We start from the raw sequence: 25,669 nt of genomic DNA, 5'->3' as shown, positions 1-25,669 counted from the left end.
GGTAGAAATCCAAGTGAAGACCCAGGAGATGCAACTGACAAGAAAAATAGCACATTTGGGCATAAGGACCAGGGACTTGGTCTTGTTTTCAGAGAAAACATCCATTCCCAGTACCTCAAAGAACATGCAGCATGTAGTAGGTGTCCAGTAAATAATATTGATTAATGAGATAAATCTGCAGAGGCAGGACATGAATAATCACATTAGAAGCTGAAAAATGAACAGGACAGAAAGTTGAACTAGATCACCAAGTGCTTCACAGGTGGCCTAGCCAAAATATCTCCCATGGCCCACGTATGGCAGTTTTACTAACAGGCACAAGAACAAGGGAATGATGATTCATTAACAGCCTCCACCCTGAAGCCTTAAGACAGGGGAGCCAAACGGTGCCCCCAGAGTGGAGCCCACAGAGCTCCTGGTCTATTTTGAGAAGCAAGTCCTGAAATTACATCCCAGGCTGGAATGCCCAGGAACAACTGCAAGGAGGGTGAGGCCAGTCAGGGGCACGTACTGGAGCTGCTTAGGGGAGCCCAACACTTCTTCCATATGAGGAGGTTGATTGTTTTGTTTGGGTTTTGTTTTGTTTTGTTTTGTTTTGTTTTGTTTAGCTTTTTGGGTCACACCCAGCGATGCACAGGGGTTACTCCTGGCTCATGCACTCAGGAATTACTCCTGGCGTTGCTTGGGGGACCATATGGGATACTGGGAATTGAATCCTGGTCGGCCACGTGCAAGGCAAACACCTTACCCGCTATGCTATCGATTGGAAGTTCTCTGCCCTGCCTGTCCCTTAGGGGACTTTTTTTCTCCAGAAGTACCTAAATCTGGCCCCTCCTCCACAGAGCCTGCTTCAAAAGAGAGCAACCTGGGAGGGGCTGGAGAGATAATACAAGGATTAGTGTGCTTACCTTGCAAGGAGTTCAATCCCTGGCACCCCTCAGGGTCTCCTGGGCACTGCCAGGAATTATCCCTGAGCACAGAGCCAGGAGTAATCCCTGAGCACTGACAAGTGCACACACACGCACAGACACACAGACACACACAGAGACACACAGACACACATACGTAAATTCTTTTCAACATAATTCCGATATGCAGCCAGGATTAAGAATCCAAGGTTTACCTAGGTCTAAAAGTAACAGTGGGGGCTGGAGCAATAGCACAGCGGGTAGGGCATTTGCCTTGCACGAGGCCGACCCAGGCTCGATTACCAGCATCCCATATGGTCCTCTGAGCACCGCCAGGGGTAATTCCTGAGTGCAACGCCAGGAATAACCCCTGTGCATTGCCAGGTGTGACCCAAAAAGGCAATAAATAAATAAATTAATTAATTAATTAATTAATTAATTAATAAAATAAAAGTAACAGTTTCATCCCTAAGCATCAATTCAGCCGAAATGCCAGCACAGAGACCTGCCGGGAGAGGCGCGTTAGTTTTACCTTCCACCCCAGCTCACCTGCATCTCTCTAAGGGATGGTGTCAAATGCTGAATCTCTGAACACTTAGCACCAGCAGCACCACCCCTTTTCTGGAGAGGACCCAGGAATCTGTCTCCCAGGTAATATTTTTCAGGAGATTCATGGGCTCTGAAAAGCCTAGGGAGCCGGGATTCAGAGTGGGTGTGGTGCTCCAGGTACATCAGAACCGCAAACACAGGCTGAGCCAGAACTGACACAAAACCACCAAGCACCTCTGTGTACCTGGTGAGGACAGGCTGTAGCTGCTCTCAGCATCGTGGCTTCCTGAGCAAGGAGCAAGCTACTGGGGGCATGCACCAGTCACTCCAGCAAGGCACTGTGCCTCTGGGAACCAGAGACTAGTGGTCAGAGAATCCTGAGTGCCTTCCTGGAGAAGGTGTGGGTGCAGCCAGATCAAAGAACTGGTGATGTTTTATTCTATTTCAGTTTGGGAAGGGGATTGTCAATGGGAAGATATAGTGTATAGGATAACATTGCCACAAGAAGCTTAGGTTTATTTGAGTTACTTTCATCACAGTGCTCCCATTCCTCTGTGTTTATTTGTAACTTCTTCCTTTGTGCTCTGTTAACTTGTAGATATTGTTTTTCTCTTCTCCTTAAGTCCTTTGCATAGTTAATTTAGATCAATGTCCTCTTTGTACGAGCACAAGAAGACAGTTAATGCTATGTCTGGGCAGCAAGATGGAGCGCAGAGAGATGAGCAGAAGAGCCAGGAGGAGACGGGAATGAGGGGCAGTGTGAGGCTAGAATGGGGGGCTCAGAGAGATTGGAACAGGTGAGTGGGGAGAATGGAATAAACAGCAACTGATCAACCAACTGGCTTGACCCTCATTTCCTCCTCCATCTGCCCCATGGCACGGGCCTCCCCAGCTGGGCAAGTGGCCCGAGACCTCCCAACCTAGGCGGTGATGGGGAAAGCCGTCAGGGCCTTCCCTGGCCACCCAAAGTTTATACAATAGTGCACCATGGCAAAAGATGGGGCACCCAGAGGCTGAGAGTCAGAGTGGGTGCGGCCACTGCACCCCCGTGCCAGGGGATCTGCACTAGACTGTGTCACCTACCTGGCACAAGGGCACTGTCCACTAGAGCAGTTTCTGCCCCACCCACTAACCTGGCTGCCTCATCCACTGCCCCCAGGGTTTCACTTCCCCATCCACAGGGCAGGAAGAGCTAGCAGCTCTCCCGATACGTTCCAGAACCAGGGGAGAGCTATGATTCCTCAGAAGAGTCCCAGTGCGTCCGAGGAACCTGGGCTGGGTAGGTCCCCAGACTCAGAGTCCTTAGGGAACTTCTTTCCCAGCTGCGGGTGAGCCGGCCAGGGCTAGGCAAAAAATGGCTGCGGCAGAATCTGAAGGATGGGAAATCGAGGCGTTTCCTGAAGTTGCTTTTTAGGAATGTCACCGATGGATGCAAAGAGCCAAGCATTTCAAAAAATTTTAGGACACTTTCCAAACAATAGACTGTGAACTGTCCCAAGACCAAAAAAAAAAAAAAGTCACATAAAGTTCTGACCTTGCCAAATTATTGTGTCTTTCATCTAAGCTTTTAATTATTATGTATTTGGAGGGTGGGGGGTCTTTGGGGAACAGATGGAGATCATAGGTCAGAGTTAAGGGTCCCCTGGAGCTCTCTGTAGTTTTCGTACCTCAGGGAAACACCAGCTGCTCATCCATCTATATTGAAGTATCTTTAGTGACACAAAATTGTAATTGGGGGAGGCCATGCCCAGTGCTTTTTGGGGCTTACTCCTGGCTCTGTGCTGGAGGATCACTCCTGGTGGGCTCAGGGGACCATATGGTGTGCCAGGGATCAACCCAGGGTGGGCTACAGGCAAAGCAAGCACCTTACCTCCTGGACTATCACTCTTGCTCCATACAGATATATATATATTTTAAGTCTGAACAAACTTTTATTTGTATTAACTTTTTAAAAAAATTTTTTTTAATTTTACTGAATCACCGTGAGATAGTTACAAGCTTTCATGTTTGGGTTACAATCTCACAATGATCAAATACCCATCCCTCCACCAGTGCACATTCCCCACCACCAATATCCCGGGTATACCCCCCCTTTCCCACCCTCCCCCTGCCTCTATGGCAGAAAATATTCCCCATACTCTCTCTCTACTTTTGGGCATTATGGCTTGCAACACAGACACTGAGAGGTCATCATGTTTGGTCCATTATCTACTTTCGGCATGCATCTCCCATCCTGACTGGTTCCTCCAGCCATCATTTTCTTAGTGACCCCTTCTCTATTCCATCCATACAGATATTTTTAAGCTGCACAAAACCATAGCACGTGCCTGGTGGTAGGAGGAAAGCCTCTCTCTTCTTATTTATCTTCCTTTGCAGAACTGGGGTCCTGACTCACAGCCATTGTTTCTTCTCTGAAATTCGACAGATTCTTCCTCTTCCATTTCCCCCTCCTGAGACACCTCCTTCCGTGGGAATGTCTGCCCTGAAGCGGGTTGGGTGGTTGCTGGTAAGGGAGGAGGGTGTCCTTTGTTATCTCACAGAACCTCCTCACTAAGCAGCATCTGGAGGCTTTGGGGGTCTTTACTTTTGGAGCAGCACCCCTAAACAACCCTCAAAAGTCCTCCTGTCAGGACCTTGTCCGTCCTAGTCTATCTGTCCCTTTTCCTCTCAAGTGAAAAGAAGCAGGTTTCCATAAGGCTGGTATTGCCTAAAGATGGCAAATGAGAGGGCTGGAGCCATAGCACAGAGGGTTGGGCGTTTGCCTTGCACGCAGCCAACCCAGGTTCGATTCCCAGCATCCCATATGGTCCCCTGAGCCCTGCCAGGAGTAATTCCTGAGTGCAGAGCCAGGAGTAACCCCTGAGCACCGCTGGGTGTGACCCAAAAAGCAAAAATATAAAAATAAATAAAAAATAATGAATGAATGAAATAGACGTAACTTTCAAAGCAACCTGGACAAGCCCCACGTTTAAGCAATCCCGTTCCTTGCCCCGATCAGCACCCACTCTTATCCCTACTTCCCCGCGGTATTTTGGTTTGGGTATTTTTTTTTCTCTCTCTCTCAGTTCATCTGGAATGGGTCTTACAATCTATGGACCTTTTCGCTCTCCAAACTTTTAGAGCACGAGGCCACGGCGAGCAGTTCCCGCTCCCCACTCCTCTGCAGAAGCCGGCGCTGAGGTTTCTGTCTGATGCCCCGACAGGCAGAGCCGCGCAGCCCGCGCACCCGGACAGACAGACCAGACGGAGAGGCGCGGGCAAGGCGCCGGGCGCAGCGGCCACAAGGGCTCTCACCTCGGAACGTTAGACTGGCCACCGGGTCGCTGCGCCGGTCCTTCTTCACGCTGGGGAGGTCGCTGGCCCTCACCAGCAGGCAGCACAGCATGGTTGAGCCGCCCCGGGCAGCACGCTGGCCCAGGCACCACCGAGCAAGGACCCGCCTCGGCCACGCCAAACGGGAGCGTCACCCTCGCTGCTGCCCGGGGGCGAAGTCGCCAGGGCAAGGGAGAGGCCCTCTCTCGGAAGACACCGGACACCCTCGGGGCGGACCCTCCCCTCCCGCCCCTGCCCGCCGGGACCCGCCCTGCCCGCGGTGGCGGGGCGGGACAGGGGTCAGATGGGCGCGCGCGGGGGCGCTGGGCCCCGCTCGCCGCTTGCAAAGGACGCACCGGAGCCCACTGCGGGGCGCACGGCTTAGCCGTCGGATCCTGTTGCGGGTGGGCGCGCAGCGCCCGCTCAGGGACCAGGAGAGCCCCGTGTGCGGCCGACCGACCCGACCCCAGCGCCCACTCGAGACGTCAGGCGGACAGAGGGACGGAGACGCGAAGGAGGGCGGGCGGGGGTCGCCGACGGGGACTACGGGGCGCCGGACGGTACAGACGGGGTGCGCCGAGCCTGGAGCGCGGAGCCCGCACCGCCGGGCGCAGCCTGGCCCGGTTCTGCCTTCCGTGCCGGGTCTGCGGCGCTGTGGATCTGCCGGCCGCCCAGCACCGCCAGGCTCCGAGCCCTCGCGAACCCGCCTCGGCTTTCTCCAGAGCAGCGAGGGGCCCCGAGGTGGAGTCTCGGTCCAAAATGTTCCCCAGAGAGCAGGGCTCCACGCTGTCCAAGAGGGCCCCTGCAACGTCTCCTCCTGTCTCGACGTGGAGGAAATTTCTGAGCTCTCCATCCTTAGGAGGTGACAGCCCTTAGCACCACCTTGTGTCACATCTGGTTTCCTCCCAGCGGATGAGCTGTTTCAGCTGCAGTCCAGGGCTCCTGCCCTCTCTATCCATGGGTCCCGTCACCTAGCACCTGGCCTCCTGCTACCTCCCAAATAATCACTCAACTCGGTGCGCTGGTGACAATGTAACCATTACTAGTTATTATTCCTCTGTAAAATAACTTCACCTCCGCTGCTTGATCTCGTTTGAACACGTGTACTCATGTATCTCACTTGCTTCTCTCTGTTTCTATGCTTGCTTATCACCATTTTGGAGAAGCCTATGTTCTCTCTCCAATACATCTCTCTCTCTCTCTCTCTCTCTCTCTCTCTCTCTCTCTCTCTCTCTCTCTCTCTCTCTCTCTCTCATACATACCTCTCTCTGTCTCTGTCTCTGTCTCTTCACATCTTTAAAATTTTTCAACAAAAAATACTTGCTTCACAAAAAGAAAAGAAGAAAGGAAAGAAGGGAGGAAGGAAGGGAAGGAGGAAGGAAGGAAGAAGGAAGGAGAGAGAAGAAAGAAAGAAAGAAAGAAAGAAAGAAAGAAAGAAAGAAAGAAAGAAAGAAAGAAAGAAAGAAAGAAAGAAAGAAAGAAAGAAAGAAAGAAAGAAAGAAAGAAAGAAAGAAAGAAGGAAGGAAGGAAGGAAGAAATCTCATCTCCCTGATAGAAGACTTTTACTTGGAAGATTCACATTTTTTTTTCTAACGTGAGGGACATACTCTACCACTGAGCCACATCTGTCCCTTATGAACATTTCCTCCTTCTATTGTTTCTGTGTCAGGGTTCACCAGTGTCACATGAATGTCCCTGGCTGCAGAGCTTTTAGTTGCAGTGCTTACTGAATTTCACACACAGCGGGCTGTAAAGCACTGGAGTTCACACACTTTTTTTTTTTTATCACCATGTGGAAAGTTACAGAGTTCTCAAGTTTATGTCTCAGTTATACCGTATTCAAACACCATCCCTTCACCAGTGCCCATATTCCACCACCAAAATCCCCGGTATACCCCCCGCCCCCCACCCCAACTGTATAACTGATGAATTTCACTTCATTTTCTCTTCACCTTGATTACGTTCCGTATTTCAACACAAAACTCATTATTATTGTGGGAGTTATACCCCGAAACAAGATAACCCTATTAAGGAAGCATTTGATAATTAGTTTTCCATTAAAAGATTGTATGTTTTCAGGTTTTAGAAAAGGTCGCGTGGCTCGGATGTGTCCCAGTCCCGAATCCCGGAGCCGTGTAAGTTGCTGCTCAGTGTCGCCAGGGCTCCATCTGGAGAAGGTGTGCTGGCTGCACCTCCTCCTTCCGGCTCCCCGGTGTTGTTGGCCCCAATTCGGGTCCGGAGCATTTTCCGGGCCGCGTTGCTCACCAGAATGCCTGCCGCTTCTCTGTTGATGGAGTTCACACACTTTTAAAATAAATTATTATTACTTGGTTTGAGGGCAGCTCCCAACAATGTTTAGGAATTACTCCTGGCTCGATGCTCAAGGATCGCTCCTGGTTATATTTGCGGGACCCTATGCCATGTCAGGGACCAAACCAGGGTCAGCCACATACAAAGCAAGTGTCTTACCCCCTCCAGCCTTTACTTAGTCTTCTTTTCCAGGGACCCTGGGGACTACACCCACCTCTACTCAGTAGATAGTACTCGCCCAGTAGGCAGCTGCTCAGGCTTGGCATATCTGGGGGTCCATGCAGTGCTGGGCCCACCAGAACCTGGGGGTCCCACCTCAGTGCTGGGTGTTGAATGTGGGGCCTCACTCCAATGAGCCATCTCCCCACCAAGGGTGCCACACTGGGCCGCGGCCAGGGGAGTCCACTCAGCAGGGCTGCTGGGATGGCACTCGGGCATGAGGGCTGGTGCCAGGAGAGCCGACTCGGAGCCTCACCAGTCTCCTGCTGACAAGGCACTCGCTCTACTTACAGCAGCGGCAGCCCAGGGCCCAGCTCAGCCTGTGTATGAGTCTACACCACAACCCTGGGGAAATTCAACTTTGCCAACCCCATCCTTGGGCTCTCCCCGCTGAGCCTGTGGGAGAATGGACAGCTCCCTGGCCCCTCTGTGGCCTGAGGCCAGGCCCCCCAACTCAGCGTGCCCCTGACGCTGCTGGACAACCACACTGGGCTCCTGCGGTCACTTCCGCCTCCCTCTCTCCTCTTGCACGCTTTTCTCCTCCCAGCCCCACAGCACCCCGGGGCCATCCTCCCCTCCACTTACTCCCAATGGACGGAGCAGAGAGCTTCCGCTGGCCTCAGCCTCCTGAATCCAGTTGCTTCTGGGTGCAGGTCCTTTTTCCTCTCTCAGTATGACCCACAGGCCCCAAGTTGTTCCCCTGAAGAGACAATGCTCCAGGCTGGGATAAGCCCTTCTTTATGAGAATGAAAAAGAAAGCTTCAGTTTCCCCTTGCCAGCTGCTGGGAGCAGTCTCATTTTTGACTGCCCCTATCATATATATATATAAATAATATATATACATTTATATATGTATATATATATGATAGGGCTATATATATAGCCACATATATATATGTATATATATATATATATGTATATATAGCCTTTTTGGGGGTCACACCTGGCGATGCTCAAGGGCTACTCCTGGCTTTGCACTCAGGAATCACTCCTGGCAATGCTCAGGGGACCATATGGGCTGCTGGTAATCGAACCCGAGTCGGCCACAGCAGGACAAACGCCCTACCTTCTGTGCTATCACTCCAGCCCCTATCCTATATTTTTAATGTTCCTGTGAATCCCTCAGCTGTTCCTGATAAACGGGAAGTTAGCAATTCCCCAAGACCATAAAATTCTCCCCCTGAACTTAGGCTCACTGGGAAACTAAGATGGTTGATGGGCAATAACTAAAGCAAATGGCCAGACATAAGAAATATAAAGAGTCCAATTTTCATTGAAAGGGGCTACACGAAACATTCCTATCTTTAAGTTCCCACATGATCTGTAACACAAAGACCCAATTTTCCTATGAACACCCCCACCCCCCCACCAAAAAACATGAGCCATAGTTCACTAAATCCTATGCTAAGTTCCTCCCTACTTGGGGAGTTCCTTTTCCTTTCTCTTTTACTTTCTGATAAACTTTTCTAATTTGTAACTCTGAGTCTAAGCATTTTTATTACTCAATATTTTCATTCCTGGAAACAGTGAAGAATCTGGGAACCATGAACCAGCACAGGAACCAGCTGTCTCTGCTCCTGTTTTGAGAGCACAGAGGCATGCAGACCCAGTGGGCACCTGCGCTAGGATCTCGCAGACACGAAGGGAAATGGAGCAGGAATGGGTGTTGACTGAAGGGGGCTGGACACGGTACCCACCTGGAGCCCAGACTCTCTCAGGATCCTGCCTAGGCCTGCTACCCAATGGGTCTTGCTCCCAGGAAGACTGGTTTGAGGGATGAAACTCACTTTCAGACGTCCTCGTTTGGGTTGGAAAGACAGCAGAGGAGCTAAGGCGCGTCTCTTGCACCCGGCTGACTTAGGCTAACTATGTGAGATCCCTGAACCTGTCCAGGAGTGTCCCCTGAGCACAGAGCCAGAAGTAGCCTCTGAGCACCACCAGACATTGCCAATGCCCTTCCCTGCAAGACTACATTGTTAAAATATCTCTGGGGCAAGGTTTCACTTATCTGCCACCTGCAACAACTTTGCTGCTGCCCAGGACTTTGGTTACCATCAATGTGTCCCACCACCCTCCCCTCTGCGAGCTACTTGGGGACCTGTCACCAGTCACCTCCCCATCATCTGGTCATTTCTGGTCCACTATCCACATTGGTGGCAGAGAAGGTAGCTCAAGTGGTAGAACACATGTCTAGCATATGTAAGGCCTGGATTCAATTCCTGGCACTCCATGCCTCTCCTGATATATATATATACACATACATACATAAGTATATATACGCATATGTGTGCATGTATGTATGCATGTATGTATTTATCAGGGTATCCTCACTAATAAAACCCTGCAAAGTTCCCCTTATACTGTTTGGGGGATGAAGCCCAGCTACTTTCTCGGGGAGACACTGGGCTCGGCCCCTCACTCTCTGAGCTCTAGCTCCAGCAGCTTCTCAGTTTCTAGAACGTGCTGATTCCTTCTCAGCTCTGAGCTCTGTAGCTCCCTCTGCCTAGGATGGTCTTCCCCTCCCTCTTCCCCGTTTTCCGGAGACCCCAGAGAAGCCCTATCTGGTCTCCTGGTCTAGGCTGACCCGCACACTGTCATTTTCCCGCGTAGGACTGGTCCCCAGCATCAGGAGCAACTATTCATGCACCTGTTTGTTTGCTAAGTGGGTCACACAGAATCCAGGGGAAACCCAGTCTGCCCCAACCAGCCGGGTTCCCCCAGTGGCAGCCAGTGCTGGCCTGGCACGAGCACTCCAGAGTTCTTCCCAATCCACTTTAAGGTGAAATCTGTGTTTTTCTTTTTTTCTTTTTCTTTTCTTTTTCTGCATTTTGGGTCACACCTGGAGATGCACAGGGGTTACTCCTGGCTCTGCACTCAGGAATTACTCCTGGCGGTGCTCAGGGAACCATATGGGATGCTGGGAATCATATCCGGGTCAGCCGCGTGCAAGGCAAACGCCCTACCCTCTGTGCTGTTGCTCCAGCCCAGAAATCTGTTTTTCAAAGAGGACAGTACTGCCCCCTAGAGGACATCTTAGATACTTTTGTTTTGTTTTGTTTTGTTTTGTTTTGTTTTTTGCTTTTTGGGTCACACCCAGCGATGCTCAGGGGTTACTCCTGGCTTTGCACTCAGGAATTACTTCTGGCAGTGCTTGGGGGACCATATGGGATGCCGGGGATCGAACCCAGGTCGGCCGCGTGCAAGGCAAACGCCCTACCCGCTGTGCTATTGCTCCGGCCCCGTTTTGTTTTGTTTTGTTTTGTTTGTTTTGAAGCCACACCTGGTGATATTCTGGGGTTACTCCTGGTTTTGTGCTCAGGAATCACTCCCACTGGTGTTCAGGGAACCATATAGGATGCTCGATGTCAAACCTGGGTTGGCCGCAAGCAAGGCAAATGCCCTACCCACTGTACTGTAGCTCCAGTCCCCCTTTTTGGATACTTAAAAAAAAATGATTTTAGGCTTCACTCCTCTCAGGACCACTCCTCACCCTGTTTCCGGCCCTAATGTATTAGAAGCAGCACAGGATGTCGAGAAGGGACATAGCACATATGTGCAGAGGAATAATCCTTTCACAAACACTTGGCTACTGTCCAAGGAACAGGGGCTCTGCACGCCTGCTGTGAAGAGCTGGTGGCCAGAGACCTGAACACTTCCTGGGACCCTATTCTGTGCCCCTTCCTGACCTCCCCAGAATGGCTGCCCATTCTCAGCCCAGCACTTATCTCCAGTGTAGACCACATCCTGGGCCCAGACACAAGGGACATGTCTCAGAAAAAAGCAGCTCTCTCAGAGCGTCCCCTTAGAGATGATCTTTCTTTTGGTTTCATGAGAATTTCCCAAAGCTACTTTACCTGGACACACTCCTCATAGACCCAGTAGGTGAGCTGACCGGCCTATCCCAGTGGCCAGCGAGGGAAGGAGACACCTGTTTCGAAGCAGAGTTTGCCAGCAAGCTTGTTTGACTTCAGTTGTCATGTTAGCTGCACTGAGGTGGGGGTCAGGGTAGATAGAGGTGAGGAGCCCTCCTGGCCCACCTTCCCCCTGCACCCCTCCCCTGTAGTCCTGGGCAGCGCTGACTGATCACTCCAGCAAGAGGACAGCCAGGACCAAGGTCTCTGACTTGTCTCCAATACTTCCAATGCTGCCACTGGCATCGCCAGGGCACAGGCTTGTTGCTTGTGCCCAAACCACACAGTTACTTGGTTTTGTTACCCGCTGTGTCTGAGTAACAAAAACTTGGATAGTAACAAAAACAGGCACATGAGAGACTTCCCTTACAACTCTGGGGTTACAGTTGCTCTTGGAAGATCAGTGAAGCTGAAAATCACGGCCTCATTCTTTACCTAACACCCATCAGCTGGTTCCTGTGGATAGGGGACCCCAGTGGCCACCATCCATCCAACGTGCCAGTGGGATCCAGAGAATGATGCTTCACAGAGGCAGGGGAGGATCGAACCACACCTCAGAGGCTCAGCAACAGGGCCTGGCACCCAGTGGGTATGGGGCAGAGGTGAGAGCTCTCAGTAGCACGAGAGCTCTTCATGCTAGTGAACCACTCTGCAAAGAGACCAGGCGCAGGGAGCAGAGAAAGAGTGAGTCTGACCTGGGAGAGAGACTGGGCGGTATCTTAGAGTCAGCGGAGTGATTTCTGTTCCACAGAAGGTCTAGCACTGTCACTGTCGTCTCCCTTCTGCTTAGAAAGGGCTGCTCAGGAGGGCCAGCCAGAGGACACACGACAGCATGCCTGGACATAGAGGGACAGGCAGCCCTCCCTCAGCTCACTGCGCCCGTTCTGCTGGGACAGCGGCTGAACCAACAGAGCTGATGGGCAAACATGTCACAGTCTTCTGGATGTGTGTGGTGACTCCATGGTGTGTGTATCACTGCATCACTGTCATCCCGTTGTTCATCAATTTGCTCGAATGGGCGCCAGTAACATCTCCATTCGTCCCTGTCATGACTAGTGTAGCCCGATGGCATTTGGGGGGAACTTTCAGGGTCAGGGGAATGAGGATCGTCGTTGTTACTGTTTTTTGGCATATCAAGTACACCAGTCTCTGCCATGCGGGCGGGATACTCTCAGTATGTGTATAATACAGGCTAACTCTCAAAATTATGATGATAAATATGGTGGAAGTGTATATAATGACTATATTATAGCCAGCACGTATCTAGTACCAGGTATTATTCCAAGTGTGTTATGTGGTTTAACACAAAAGCTGATGGGGTGGGCAGGCAGGGGACACAGAAGGAAAACTGGGGACACTGGTGGGGAGAGATATTGTATGACTGAAATTTTATCACAGATATATAATCTTTAATTATATACCTCACAATAACTCAACTTTAAAAAAATTTTAAAATACACAAACCCTTCAGAACATCCCTTCCAAAGCAGGCACGATGGCTCTCATAAACACTTTAAAGATAAGGAAACTGAAACAGCGTATTTAAGAACTTGCCCAAAGACCTAGTTAGGAAGAGCAAAGCTGGCATTCCAAACCCAAGAACTCAGATAGAGCAGGTCCAGACCTGCGCTCTCTCCATCCTTCTCCCTGCTATTTGCTGCTTTTGTCCCCCTGGAAGGGGGCCAGGGCACCAGCTATCTGCACTCCAGAACAGAACGTCTCCACCCTCCTTCACCCAGGCCTCGCTAACGCGGGGCCCACAGCTCTAGTGCACCCTTGATACTGATTTCTCAGCCCCTGAGCAGCCACCACAGGCCTGCTGGGCATCTCATCTATAGCCTGGCACGAAGAACTGCTCAGAGGTGACTGACCAGTCCTCTGAGGCCCAGAGAGGGTGATGTCGAAGGGCAGAGACCCCCTGAGACAAGAAAGCCCCCATCAGAGCAGAGAAAGAGTGTGAGGAGTCTGGGCCTGCATGGGAAAGGGAGTGATGGCAGAAGGGACGACCCGTGGCAGGGTATAAAGGGGAAACGTGCGGACAGACTGGCTCTGGGCTTCAAGCTGCCCCTGCTCCTTTTTCTGTTCACATCTGGGGAAGCAGAGGACCAGCCAGAGGGAGAGAGAAAGGGGGCGGTGGGGGGAGCTACGGGATAGCTCAAATCTCTTTCGTAGGACTTTAAAGAAACAGCATCTGCTCTTGTCACACACATAGCCAGCCACCCTGGCACCACAGTGTCTCTGAGCTCTGCCAGGGACCAGCACAGAGTCAAGAACAACCCCCAAGAACTGCTAGGTATGGCCCAAGAACCACCCTCCCCTCCCCCCGCAATTTTGAATTAAAAGTAAATAAGTGAGGGCCAGAGAGATAGAGCACAAGGGTCAAGGCACTGGCCTTGTACCCAGCTAACCCTAGTTTAATCCCTGGCACTGTGCATGGTCCCCTGAGCCCTGCCACGAGTGATTCTTGAGTGCAGAGCTGGGAGTAAAGGCCTGAGCATAGTTGTGGCCCCCAAAACCAAAATAAACGTAAAGGAATAGCACCTGTGAAAATGGTAAGGAAGCTCATTTTCTATTTTGGGAATAGTCATTCTCAGCTAAAACTTTATTCGGGGTTGGGGTTGTCCCTCAAGCAGTGTCCAGGGGCCCAGGGCCACTCCTGGTGACACTCGGCTCAGCGCTGCTCAGGCCCAACGGTACTGGAGGTACCACCAGAGCATGGAACCCAGGTGCTGAGAATGGACCCCAGAGGCTCCACATGCCAGGAATGTGCTCTGGCCCTTTAAGTCACCCCCCACCCCCAGACTAAATGCACATTCTCCGGGCATGAGAGTCCTCCTTCTTTGGGTCATTGGTCTCAGTCTGGGCTGTCTCCAGGCTGCCTCCCCCACTCTGACCCAGCCCTCTGCTGGGAGCACAGCCCTGCCGTATCCTGGCTCAGGCCCAGGTGCCTGGCTGTGGGCAGCACAGGGAATGCTTCCCAAAGCACTCTCTTCCTCTGAGCCATGAGTGCTGAGAACAACTAAGGGCACTGATGGGGGCAGGGGACGTTTGGGCCACTGTGTCACCTGGGGGAGGACCGAGGACCCTTGCCTCCTCTGGGCCTCTTTGCTCATGTGGAGAGGGAATTCCAGGCCACCCTCTGGCCTCACCCTCCGGTGCTGTGGGAGCAGGGGATGGAATTTCTGCCCTGGAGCGGTGAGGGGTGCCCGTGGCTATTGCTGTCAGAGAGCCACAGGCAGACTTTCGTGAGCCCCCCGCCTAAAGGGCATGGGAAGGCCAGGTCCCCGCCAGCTGACCGGGGGAACTCCTCCGGAAGAGGCTGTGCTCTGCGGAGCGAGTCCCTGAGAGCCGAGTCCGTGCAATCATTCACCAGCCTGGCCCTGGCCAGGACAGTGAGGCTGCGCAGGCCTGCAGGCACACAGAGGCCAAATTTGGACATGGGCTAAGTCAGAGGCGGCTGATGCAGGAGGTGGACCTCGGCCAGGCCGGGCAGGAGGGACTGCATTCCCCCGGAAGGGCTGGCTCAAGCAGGGGGTCCCAGCCTGCCCTCTCTGCAGCCGGGGAAGCACCATGGTCAGTGGACAGCCTGCTTCCCTGCTCCTCAGGACAGGGGAGTCCCCGCACCCCAGGAGCCAGGTCACAAGGGCAGGACTGACCACAGGCAGAAGGTGGGGCTGGCTCAGGGACACAGCTGTAGGATGGTGGGGGAGCCGCTCCCCTGACAACCCCAGGGACAGAAATAGCAGCAACAGGAGAGGAGCCCCCTGGGCTGCACTTCCTGTGGGTAACACAATCTGGATGGGAGCCAGCACCTAAGTTCATCGTTTGTCGGGCTTCTTTCCTGCCGCCTGCAGGAGGTGGGGGCTGGTGGTGGGGAACCAGGAAGTCTGGGATAGGAAAGAGCACAGTGAGGAAGGGGGCTGAGGTCAGGGAAGGGAGAAGGAAATCTGGCCAGAGGCGAAGGAGACCAGTCCCTGGGTACAGAGGCAGGACCTGCATGGAGGCCCCTGTCCCAGGCAACTGAGGGGCAGCATCCCCGGAAGGACTGTGTGGACACTGAGCATGCACCACCAGCTCCTTAAAGACAGCTGGGGACCACGTGTGTTTCTGGGTGTGCGCTCGTAGGCCCTGAAAGGGGCAGGAGCTTGTGACAAGGAAAGGGACTGGCTGACGCCTGACGGGGCCCAGGGAAGCTGGGATGTAGGTAGATTTGAAATCGCGTTGCGTCAGCAGAGCTGGGAGACTGGGGCAGGGACCAGGGAAGCTGGGGGCACTAATTCCCACTCTTGGCCCCTGGTCCTTCTCCCCAGAATGACTCCAAACCCAATGAAGCCCAGCAGGGACTTGACCCTGAGTGTCCCGGGAGCACACGGGGTCCTGTCATGACCGAGCCTGCCCGCCCAGCTCCAGCAGCGAGTAGAGGCCAGCGGCGCGGCCAGGCCAGGGCGCGGCAGTGCGAGTCGAGCTACTTAGAATAAGGCAGGTGGGGGACCCAATCTCGCGCGCCGGCAGCCAAGCCCGCTGCCCCCAAAGAGCCTTCCTTGAAAGACCCAAAGAAGACAAGTGAGACCAGGTTGCCGCCCGGCCTTCCCGGGCCGGGGGAAATCTCCGTTCAGCCACGCGCCTTGCCTCAGTTTCCCTCTGAGTGCCCCCCAGACCCCTCTAGCCACCCTCCACCCCTGCCCCGCGAGCAAGTTCTGCCAAGTTCCCAGTCCGGCGGGTCGCGATGAAGCACAGTGCGGGGTACCCACCGCGGGGTCCCCGGTGCCCGCCCGACGGGGTCCGGGCGCCTCCTACCTGCGAACACGGCGGAGCAGTAGGCATCGCTGATGTCGGCGTCCGACGTGTGCACGTTCTCGGCGTAGAGGATGAAGACCCGGAGCATGACTCGGTCGGGCAGGGCGCGGGGCGCGCGGGGGGGAAGGTCGGGCCGGGCGGCGGCGGGCGCGGGTGGGCTCCGGGCGAGCCTGACGGTGGGGACTGAGCCACCCGCGGCGCGCGCTCGGGAACCGGGGGCTTCTGCTCCCCTTCCGCCCTCCCCGGGCCCGGCCGGGCTGTGTAATTCAATGCTCCGGCCGCGGACTCTCCCAATGACACGGCGTTTTGCACCTGGCGGGGGTGGGGGTGGGGGACCGGACTGGGCGGCGGCCGCCGGAGCCCCGGGGCTGCCCCAGTGTCGCTATGCCCGCATCCCGCGCAGCCCGCATCGCGCTGGCCCCTCCCCGACTGTCCACTCTTCTCCCGGAGCCGCCCCAGCGCCCCGGTAGGTGGCGAGATCCCGGGAACAGTCTGTAGGAGGGCGGGGTGGGGGGCGTCCAGGCTGGGGGACAGCCACAGGGCCGGCGCTTTTTCAAGAAGACGCGAGCTGAGGAACGTCGCAGATCGGTGATTTTCAAAACTTTGCCGCCTCCCCCCCCCCCCACCCGCCCCAGTTCTCCCCCTACCCTCCCACCGATCGTAAAAGCAGTGACACGTGCTGCTTTCAACGCCAAAAAGTACAAAAGGAGGCCGCGGGTATAAGAGCTTGCAGTTGTGAGGCCCTGGGTGCTGCTAGTCATCTGGAAAAGAAGAAAAGAGGGTGTGGAAGCAGCAGCGCCCAAGAGCCGCTCAACAGGCGGCAGTCCCGGATTTGCAGCAGGAGACCCGCTTTCTCCAGCCCTGAGCACCGCTAGGTGTGGAAGAAAGAAGAGAACGGGAGAGGAAGTACAGCAGGTAAGGCGCTTGTCCTGCACACTGTCGACCGAGGGTAGATCCCTCGCACCACCATGTGGTCCCCTGAGCAGTACCAGGAGTAACTAGCCTTGAGCACAGCTGGGTCCAGCCCCAAGCTCCCCAAATTCAAAATAACTTTTTTCAAAAGAAAGAGAAATTGATCTGAAATGGATAGTATTACCATTTGTATACTTTCCCATTCCAAGTGTTTTGTTCCTGTGAGTGTGGGTTTATGTTATATCTGAGATCAGGTTGTTGTCCTGCTTTTTCATATGGCATTTTTTTGAATCATTACATTTTTCCCCCCCATAGGGAACAGAGCTTGCCTTGCATGCAGTGGACCCCATTTAATTTCCCATTCAATGCTGAGCCCACAAGGACCCTCCAGCACTGCTGGTGTAGTGCCAGGGTGACAGGTATCTTCCCCAACATGCCCTCTGGCTGTCCCACTCTGAATGTGTGGTTGCCAGGTTGACCAGGGGTCACCGGGAAGGGTCTCCTGGGCACCACTTGAGAGACATTCTCCCCGCCCCCACCAAATTTCTTCCTAAAGAAAGTTTTTTTTTTTTAAAAAAGAAAGTTTTCTATAGCTGCATCGTTTTCTATCAAATGTAGCTCTTCCCTCTCACTATTACAAGAATGAGAACCAGTTTTTATTTAAAAAAAAAAATGCAGTCTAAGAGTATCTTGAACTCCCCTCTATTGGTTGGGTCCTGGCCCTGGGAATTAGTAGGTCACAGGACATGGCATTTTTAAAGGCCCAGGACCTATTTCTAAACTGCTTTCCCGGAGCCACGTAGATTCACTCCCGGCAGCGTCTGAGTCACCTTCTAAAGAGGGCCTTTGGCTATCTACACAGCTGTCAGCCAAGCCTCCCCCACGCCCCAGCCCTGCTACACCCAGGGCAAGAAGGGGAGCTGCTGTCAGACCAGCTCTGGCCCCTGTGGCAGTTCTGGGAGGGGACAAGGCTTCCCCGAAGCTCTGACATTTGAAGAGCGAGAGATCAGAAGGCCCTGCGGTCATGCATGGTCCCACTGCGCAATCCTGCATTCCTAGCAGCAACCTGCAACAGCTTCCTTCCCTGTTTTTTGCCTCTAGCACAGAGGCCACTGGGGAGTGGGGGAAGGGGAAAATCACTCATTCAGCAGGTAGCTGTCAAATCCCACTGCCTGCAAGTCCCCTGGTTGATGGGGATACACGATAAGGCAGAGAAGTGATATGGTCCCAACTAGGACCCTTTCTGGTCCCCACATTCACACACTGAAACACAAAGGCCTCATTAGAACCTTAAGTATAGGTGGAGGTAGGCCCTTTCGAGGCTTAGTTCAGGTGGACTCGAATCCAAGCAGATGGATGCGTTCTTCTAAGAAGGGAAAATTGGAAACAGAGGCAGCCAGAATGCATATCCACAGCAGGAAGACTGGAAGAGGACATAGTGAAAAGGCCACAGAGAGAGGTCCCAGAAGAAACACAACCTGCCTAACTACAATCTGACCTTGGATTTCTGACCTCAAACAGCGAGAAAATGACTATTAAATCACCCAGTCAGTGATATGGTGTGACAGCAGCGAAAAAAACTGAACAGGTCCCTGACTTCAAGGGGTTTCCACTTGCATGGAGAAAACCGACACTTATCAAAGAATCAAGTCAATCATGTGCCATTGCCAATGAGAACAGACAAGAGAAGATGAAATGTGGGCAAGGTGAGGACAGAGAGACCTTCATCTAGTTGCAGGGACCATGGCAGTTATTGGAGAACTGGCTCTGAAGGCTAATTAGAATTAGCTAAGTAAAACTGAGAAAAAGCATATTCTAGGAAGACGGTGTGAGTGCTTGGGCCAAAGAGATAGTACAGTGGGTAGGATGTTTGCCTTGCACTTGGCTGATCTGGGTTTGATCACTGGTATCACATATGGTTCTCCAAGCCCTGCCAGGAGTGCTCCCTGAGCCAGGAAGCCCTGAGCATCACTGGGGATGCCCAACCCTCCCCCAACAACAAAAAAAGGAAGTGAGTTCTCCTGTTCAAGACCTTGGGAAGATGGGGCTGGAGAGATAGCACAGCGGGTAGGGCATCTGCCTGGCACACGGCCGACCCGGGTTCAATTCCCAGCATCCCATATGGTCCCCTGAGCACCACCAGGGGTAATTCCTGAGTGCAGAGCCAGGAGTGACCCCTGTGCATCACCGGGTGTAACCCAAAAAGCAAAAAAAAAAAAAAAAAAGACCTTGGGAAGAATGTGGATGGGAGAAGATCCATATGACTAGATCATAAACTGGAGGTGCTTGGGGGCTCAGAAAAGGTGGGGCTGGAGAGAAAAAAAAGTCCTGTACAGGGCTGGAGCGATAGCACAGCAGGTCGGGCATTTGCCTTGCACGTGGCTGACCCGGGTTCGATTCGCAGCATCCCATATGGTCCCCTGATCACCACCAGGAGTAATTCTTGAGTGCAGGAGCCAGGAGTAACCCCTGTGCATCACTGGGTGTGAGCCAAAAAGCAAAACAAGAACAAAAACAAAAAAATAAAACAGGCTTGTGGGATGACAGGATTCCACTGACTTTTCCAAATCTCTGGCTTAGAGAATGAGTTTTGCATGAGGTCGGAGTAAGGAAGAGAGATCAGTTAGAAGCTCCAGCAGAGATTCAAGGTAAGAGATGGTGGTGACAGCCGCAGGTGGGAAGAATGGAGGTAAGAGTCTGGAACAATTGTACAGTGGGGTCAACCCTGACATTCCATATGGTCCCTGAGGCCATCAGAAATGATCCTTGAGGGCTGGAGAGATAGCACAGCGGGTAGGGCGTTTGCCTTGCACGCGGCCGACCCGGGTTCAAATCCCAGCATCCCATATGGTCCCCTGAGCACAGCCAGGGGTAATTCCTGAGTGCAGAGCCAGGAGTAACCCCTGTGCATCGCCAGTTGTGACCCAAAAAGCCAAAAAAAAAAAAAGAAAAAAAAAAAGAAATGATCCTTAAGCACACAGCCAGGAGTAAATTCTGAGCATTTCGGTGTGTCCCAAACCCAACCTTTCATGTCCCCCCCACAAAAAAGAAAAAGAATGGAACTAGGGCGGGAGCGATAGTTCAGCGGGCAGGGCGTTTGCCCTGCAGATGGCCAACCCAGGTTCAATCCCCGGCATTCTATATGGTCCCCCAAGCACCACCAGGAGTAATTCCTGAGTGCAGAGTCAGGGGTAACCCCTGAGCACTGCTGGGTGTGACCCAAAAAGCAAAAAAAAAAAAAAAAAATGGTACTAAGAGTAGTAAAGTGAAGCTGGAAGTAGGAGGCTCCTTCTTCGGAGCAGGTGGACTAGATCAAGTTTCTTGCTGCTAAACTTAGTCATTCTGTGTAACTGTAGAAAAAAATCTTGGCTTGGATGAAGTAATTGACTCATTCATTCACCCATCCATTCACTTATCCAACCAAAGGTTCACCTTGTCTCCAACAGTAGTTTGGCAAATTCAGCTTTTAGAGAAGGGCATCACATAAACTATAACTTCTTTAAGGAAAGAGGCCCTGTTGATCTTAGGGAAAGCCCAAATTATGATCTATTTTTAAAGAAGTACTGTTTGGGGGCTGGAGCAATGGCACAGCGGGTAGGGCATTTGCATTGCACGTGGCCAACCCGGGTTCGATTCCCAGCTTCCCATGTGGTCCCCTGGGCACCGCCAGGGGTAATTCCTGAGTGCAGAGCCGGGAGTAACCCCTGTGCATCACCGGGTGTGATCCAAAAAAAAAAAAAAAAAGAACAACAACAACAAGTACTGTTTGGCTCAATTGGATACATAAAGTACCACAAACCTATGGGAAGCAGTGCCAAAATTAGATCCAAGGAGCCCCTAGCAGCTCATAAAGGTGTGTGGCTGAGGTGACTAGGAAAGAACGAGCTCTCTTTACTGGATAAATAAACATTCACCCGAAAACTTCTCAGTTTTGTTTATTCAGTCTTCTCAAAAACTGCAGAAATGGATTGTACATAGCCTCGTCTGGACATAAATGAGTTCCAAGTGAGTATGCACCCCAACTTTACCCATGTGTAAGACATGATGGGGTTTCTTTTCTATTTGAAGGAACCATATTTTCTGAAATTCATTCCTGAAATAAAGGACAACACACACACACAGGTGCTGAGCAGAATCAATCTGACGAGTTCCACCAAGAACTGGGAACTGGGAGTGCTGGTCTCTAGGGGTGTCTGGTGTTCTGGTGGCAACAAAAGGAGGGTCTAAACAAGCCATGTGCAAGAGAAAATTCAGCAGAGAAATCGGGGCTGAGGTGAAGGGAATGGGAGAAAGGAATTCTTCTGCTTATTCCTGGATTCCATTATTCTATTCTTCAGGATTCCACCTGGGAGTGCAGAGAGATAGGCTGAGAGCTTCCATTGTCTCCTAAACTCTCCTACTCATGAGTGGCCCTGAAGACCAGAAGTTCTCTCTCCCCCTCCCTCGCCCTGTCCCTCTCCCTGTCACAGTACAGCGTCATTGTGGCTCAGTTAAATGGATGCTGTCAGGACTTGCAGTCAGTCTTTAAAGAACTTGGCTTCAAGAAGTCTGAGAAGCTACAGTGACACCAAATAACCACCTTTGCCTGCTGTAGGATGGGGGATTATAGCTGTAGTTTCTGAGTCCCGCCCACTTCCCAAACCACAGCTCCCAGTTCTGTTATCTTTTCTTGCCTCACATGTTATCTTGGGTACTACTGTTAGCAGCCAAGAATGCAAGGGAGGGAACATCATCACCCTGCAGTGAATCTCTACACATTTTGCCTAGGGTAAGTGGAAATATGATTCTGTTTCTTGTTACCAAAGACCCACCTCTGACAGCAAACGTGGAGAGAGTAGAACTAATGGCTTTTATAAATGCTTTGGGATTAGACCAGAAAAGAAGAGCAGCAGTGGAGAAAAGAGATTAGAATTCAGATGAAGTTCAGGAAATTTCTTGAAGTGCCAGGTGTGTGTGTGTGTGTGTGTGTGTGTGTGTGTACTGAAATATCTCATGAAGTTTTAGGAGAAAATAACTGCCAGGGCTGCCAATATGACTGTCTGTATAGTGTGCTGCTGAGTTAAGTATGGGGATCTTTCTAGACTACAGCCCCCTAGAAGTCAGAGTGTTGAACTGCAGTTCACCATGTTCCTCAAGAGAAATTCTACTCTACTACCACAATAAGTTGGCTGCTATGCAGGTGTACATCTTTATGTAGTTAACATGCATTAGTCCAAGGGGCTGGAGCTAGGGTGCTCGCCTTCCATGCAACTTATCTGGGTTCCGTCCCTGGCACTACATATGGTCTCCCGAGCACTGCTAGGAGTAACCCCTGAGCATTACAAGTTGTGACCCAAATAAAACCCATTAAAGTGCTTTAGCTTGGGGGCAGGCAACCACTCTCTACTCCATCCCAGGAAATTCCAGAAACCCTGGCAGCCACACCCACACCCCACAGCTGCTGCCATATACATTCATCCAGCTGCCCAGCTTACAGGTTCACAACTACACCTCCAAGGATGTGCAATTAAGTCACTAATATTCATGGTACACCAGTCCCCTGGCTGTAAACTCTGGGGCACCCTTGGGAGGGGGAGGGAGGACAAGTTGTGCCATGCCATTGACCCAACTCTACTGCTTCATGTCTCATTTCTGCAAAGATACCAAACATATGATAATTCCAGGTATATATGTCCTCAGGATGAGAATGCTGGGTCTTCTCAGAGTTGGGGTAGGTAACATCCTCCATCATTCTGTACTTCTGGAAGCCCTGGCCGCCACATGCACCCCACAATTGCCACCATGTAAACTCATTGGCCCAGTTCTATAAATCCTGGAACTTCTGGAGCATGTGGTCACATATGTGGCCAAGAAACAGCTCCAAATACTGACACCCCAATAGGAGCACAGTAAAGCAGAAGGGGAAGTAATATAGAAGCCAACTAAGCTCAATGAACAAAAACAGTGACATGGGAGGTGCCTCCAGCAACAAAACAGCTTAGTAAAGCCTCAGATGTGGACTTCTGATTCCCTGGAAAGTTATAATAATTTTCACAAATTTTCACTGAAACCTTTTTTGATAATTCCATTAGCCATTTAGTTGTAGCAAGCTTGAGAAAATAAATTATTTTGTGTGTGATAAAGGGGGTGTTGAGGGTGGTTGGAAAAATAGGGACGATGGTGGAGGTAAAGGATTTTGGTGGGGGCTGGAGCGATAGCATAGCAGCGGGGAGGGCGTTTGCCTTTCATGTAGCCAGACTGGGTTCAGTGGTCCCTTGAGCACCACGAGGAGTGCAGAGCCGGGAGTAACCCCTGTGCATCACCAAGTGTGATCCAAAAAACCAAAAGAAAAAATAAAAAAAGAAAGGACTCTGGTGGCAGGATTGGAACACTGAATGCCCATAACAAGTGCTTTATGAACAACTTCGTAAACCAGTGTTTAAACAAAGTATAATAAATAAAATTAATTAAATAAGTATTTAAAAATTGCTTAAATGTTTTAATCCTTTCCTTTGTCGCTTCAGCTGTTATTGGCTTGATAAGTGCTTCTGCCCTCATCCCAGGCTATGTAAAGATTGACATATATTTATCTGCTGAGTTTGTTTAGTTCTTAAAAACTCTCTCTAGAATACTTTGATTTCTCCACTGCTAAAAGAAAGAAGTAGAGCCCTCCCAACTTAAGAAATTGTGAATAAGGTATCTGAATCTTTTCAGAGTAAATTCACTTCTACTTCTATGAGCTGAGTTTTTTGAGGACCACATGTCTGTGTTCAGATGGAAGAATCCAGTGGGTGTGATATTTTGAGGGCAGGGAGTAAGGATGACAATTGTTGGATCCCAGTTTCGGTGTAACTATTGATTTAACTTTCCAGTAAACTTAAGTTTACTCATCTGTAAAATGGATTAAATAACAATATAGAGATAAATATAAAATGATAATAAAATGCATTCAGGGTTCTGGGAGATATAACAGGGAGCATGTATGATTCAGGTTCGTTGAGGAGCATTAGGTCATCCCAGAATTATTGGGTATAGTCCTGAAGACCCTCATGCATAGCAAGAGGTGACCCTGGGGGTCCTCCACACTGCAGGCCTGAGTGACACTGTATCCTCGGGTGATAGTATTCAACTGTCCACTTGGTTGACTGATGATCATTAAGAAATGGGCCCTGGGCCCTCTGGGGCATTGTGTGGGGTTCCCAAATTAACTTAACTAAAATTAATAATGGACTTGGGGGATAGTATAGCAGGTGAGTCATTTGCCTTACATGTAGCTAACCTGGGTTCAATCCCCAGCACCACATATGATCCCTTGAGTACCATCAGGGGTAATCCTGAGCACAGGAACAGGAGTAACCCCTGACCAGGTGTGACCACCAAACAAAAACTACAAAAAGAAATGTATGCAAGCACTACTTCAGAGACTTTTCAGATTATGGGGGAGGGTCTCTCTTCTCTAGACTAGATTTAAAATAAAAATTATAGCAGATCAAATTAGTACACCAAGGCAGAATCTAATTAAACTTTTTATTCTTTTTTTTTTCTTTTTGGGTCACACCTGGCGATGCACAGGGGTTACTCCTGGCTCTGCACCCAGGAATTACTCCTGGCGGTGCTCAGGGGACCATATGGGATGCTGGGAATCGAACCTGGGTCGGCTGCGTGCAAGGCAAACGCCCTACCCGCTGTGCTATCGCTCCAGCCCCTCTTTATTTCATGTAAAATGCAGAGATTTCCACTCCATTTTTGATCTTTGCTAAAAGGTGATGTTAGGGGCCGGAGCGATAGCACAGTGGGTAGGTCGTTTGCCTTGCACACAGCCGACCCGGGTTCGATCCCCGGCATCCCATATGGTCCCCCAAGCACTGCCAGGAGTAATTCCTGAGTGCAAAGCCAGGAGTAACCCCTGAGCATCGCTGGGTGTGACCCAAAAAGCAAAAAAAAAAAAAAAAAAAAAAAAAAGGTGAGGTTCTACAATTATCTGGAGTGTTCAGCATCATGGAGTGGAGTTTGCTGACTCAGTTTGGGGGGTGAAACAGAACATGCCTACTCTCATGGCCAAGCATGGTAGGCAGAAAAAAATAAATCCTCCACAAGAATATTCTTTTCCTAAACTTTGGAATGTGTAACTTGTGAAAAGGTTTATATGGGGACCAGAAAAATAGTACAATGGGAAGTGTGTTTGCCTTGCATGCAGTCAATCTGAATTTGATCCCCAGCATTCAATATGGTCCCTGAGCCCACCAGAAATGATTTATTCAGAGCCAGGATCAAGCCCTGTGCATCACTGTATAGAGCCCTAACACCATAAAAGAAAAATAATTTATAATCTTAGGAGTGCTTTACTTCATAAAAAATCATTTATATGATAAAGATCTTGCTAAGGGTTTAGCCTGGATTATCCCAGGGCACCCCAAATGTAATCACATGTACCATTATAAAGAAAGAAGTAGCCAGAGAGATAGTATAGCAGGTAGGGTGCTTGCCTTGCTCATGGCTGACCCAGGTTTGATCTCTAGCATCCCATATGGTCCCCGAGCCTGCCAGGAGTAACCCATGAGTGCAAAGCCAGGAATAATAAGTCCTGAGCACTATAAGATGTCGCCCCAGGGGCTGGAGAGATAGCACAGCGGGTAGGGCGTTTGCCTTGCACGCGGCCGACCCGGGTTCAAATCCCAGCATCCCATATGGTCCCCTGAGCACGGCCAGGGGTAATTCCTGAGTGCAGAGCCAGGAGTAACCCCTGTGCATCGCCAGGTGTGACCCAAAAAG

General features: G+C 51.2%; 1 protein-coding gene across 16 annotated transcripts in view; it reads right to left on the bottom strand.

The window, feature by feature from the left end:
* The window catches only part of DYSF (dysferlin), a 214,406-nt gene extending 198,164 nt beyond the window's left edge, over positions 1-16,242 (bottom strand). For 9 of the 16 annotated variants that reach the window (XM_055122406.1, XM_004609122.2, XM_055122407.1 and 6 more), the window contains exon 1: positions 16,007-16,242. In XM_055122406.1, coding sequence (XP_054978381.1) covers positions 16,007-16,094 — 88 coding nt within the window. In that variant the 5' untranslated portion in view covers positions 16,095-16,242. Of the gene's footprint in view, positions 1-4,751; positions 4,947-16,006 lie in introns of those variants that run through there. The other 7 variants (XM_004609121.2, XM_004609119.2, XM_004609123.2 and 4 more) reach the window with 1 other exon arrangement.
* Between the last annotated feature and the right edge of the window lie 9,427 nt (positions 16,243-25,669).

The sequence above is a fragment of the Sorex araneus genome, chromosome X (assembly GCF_027595985.1).
Source record: "Sorex araneus isolate mSorAra2 chromosome X, mSorAra2.pri, whole genome shotgun sequence".
Lineage (NCBI taxonomy): Eukaryota > Metazoa > Chordata > Mammalia > Eulipotyphla > Soricidae > Sorex > Sorex araneus.
The sequence above is the reverse complement of the archived record's forward strand: the minus strand, read 5'-3'. Positions and strand labels throughout refer to the sequence as shown.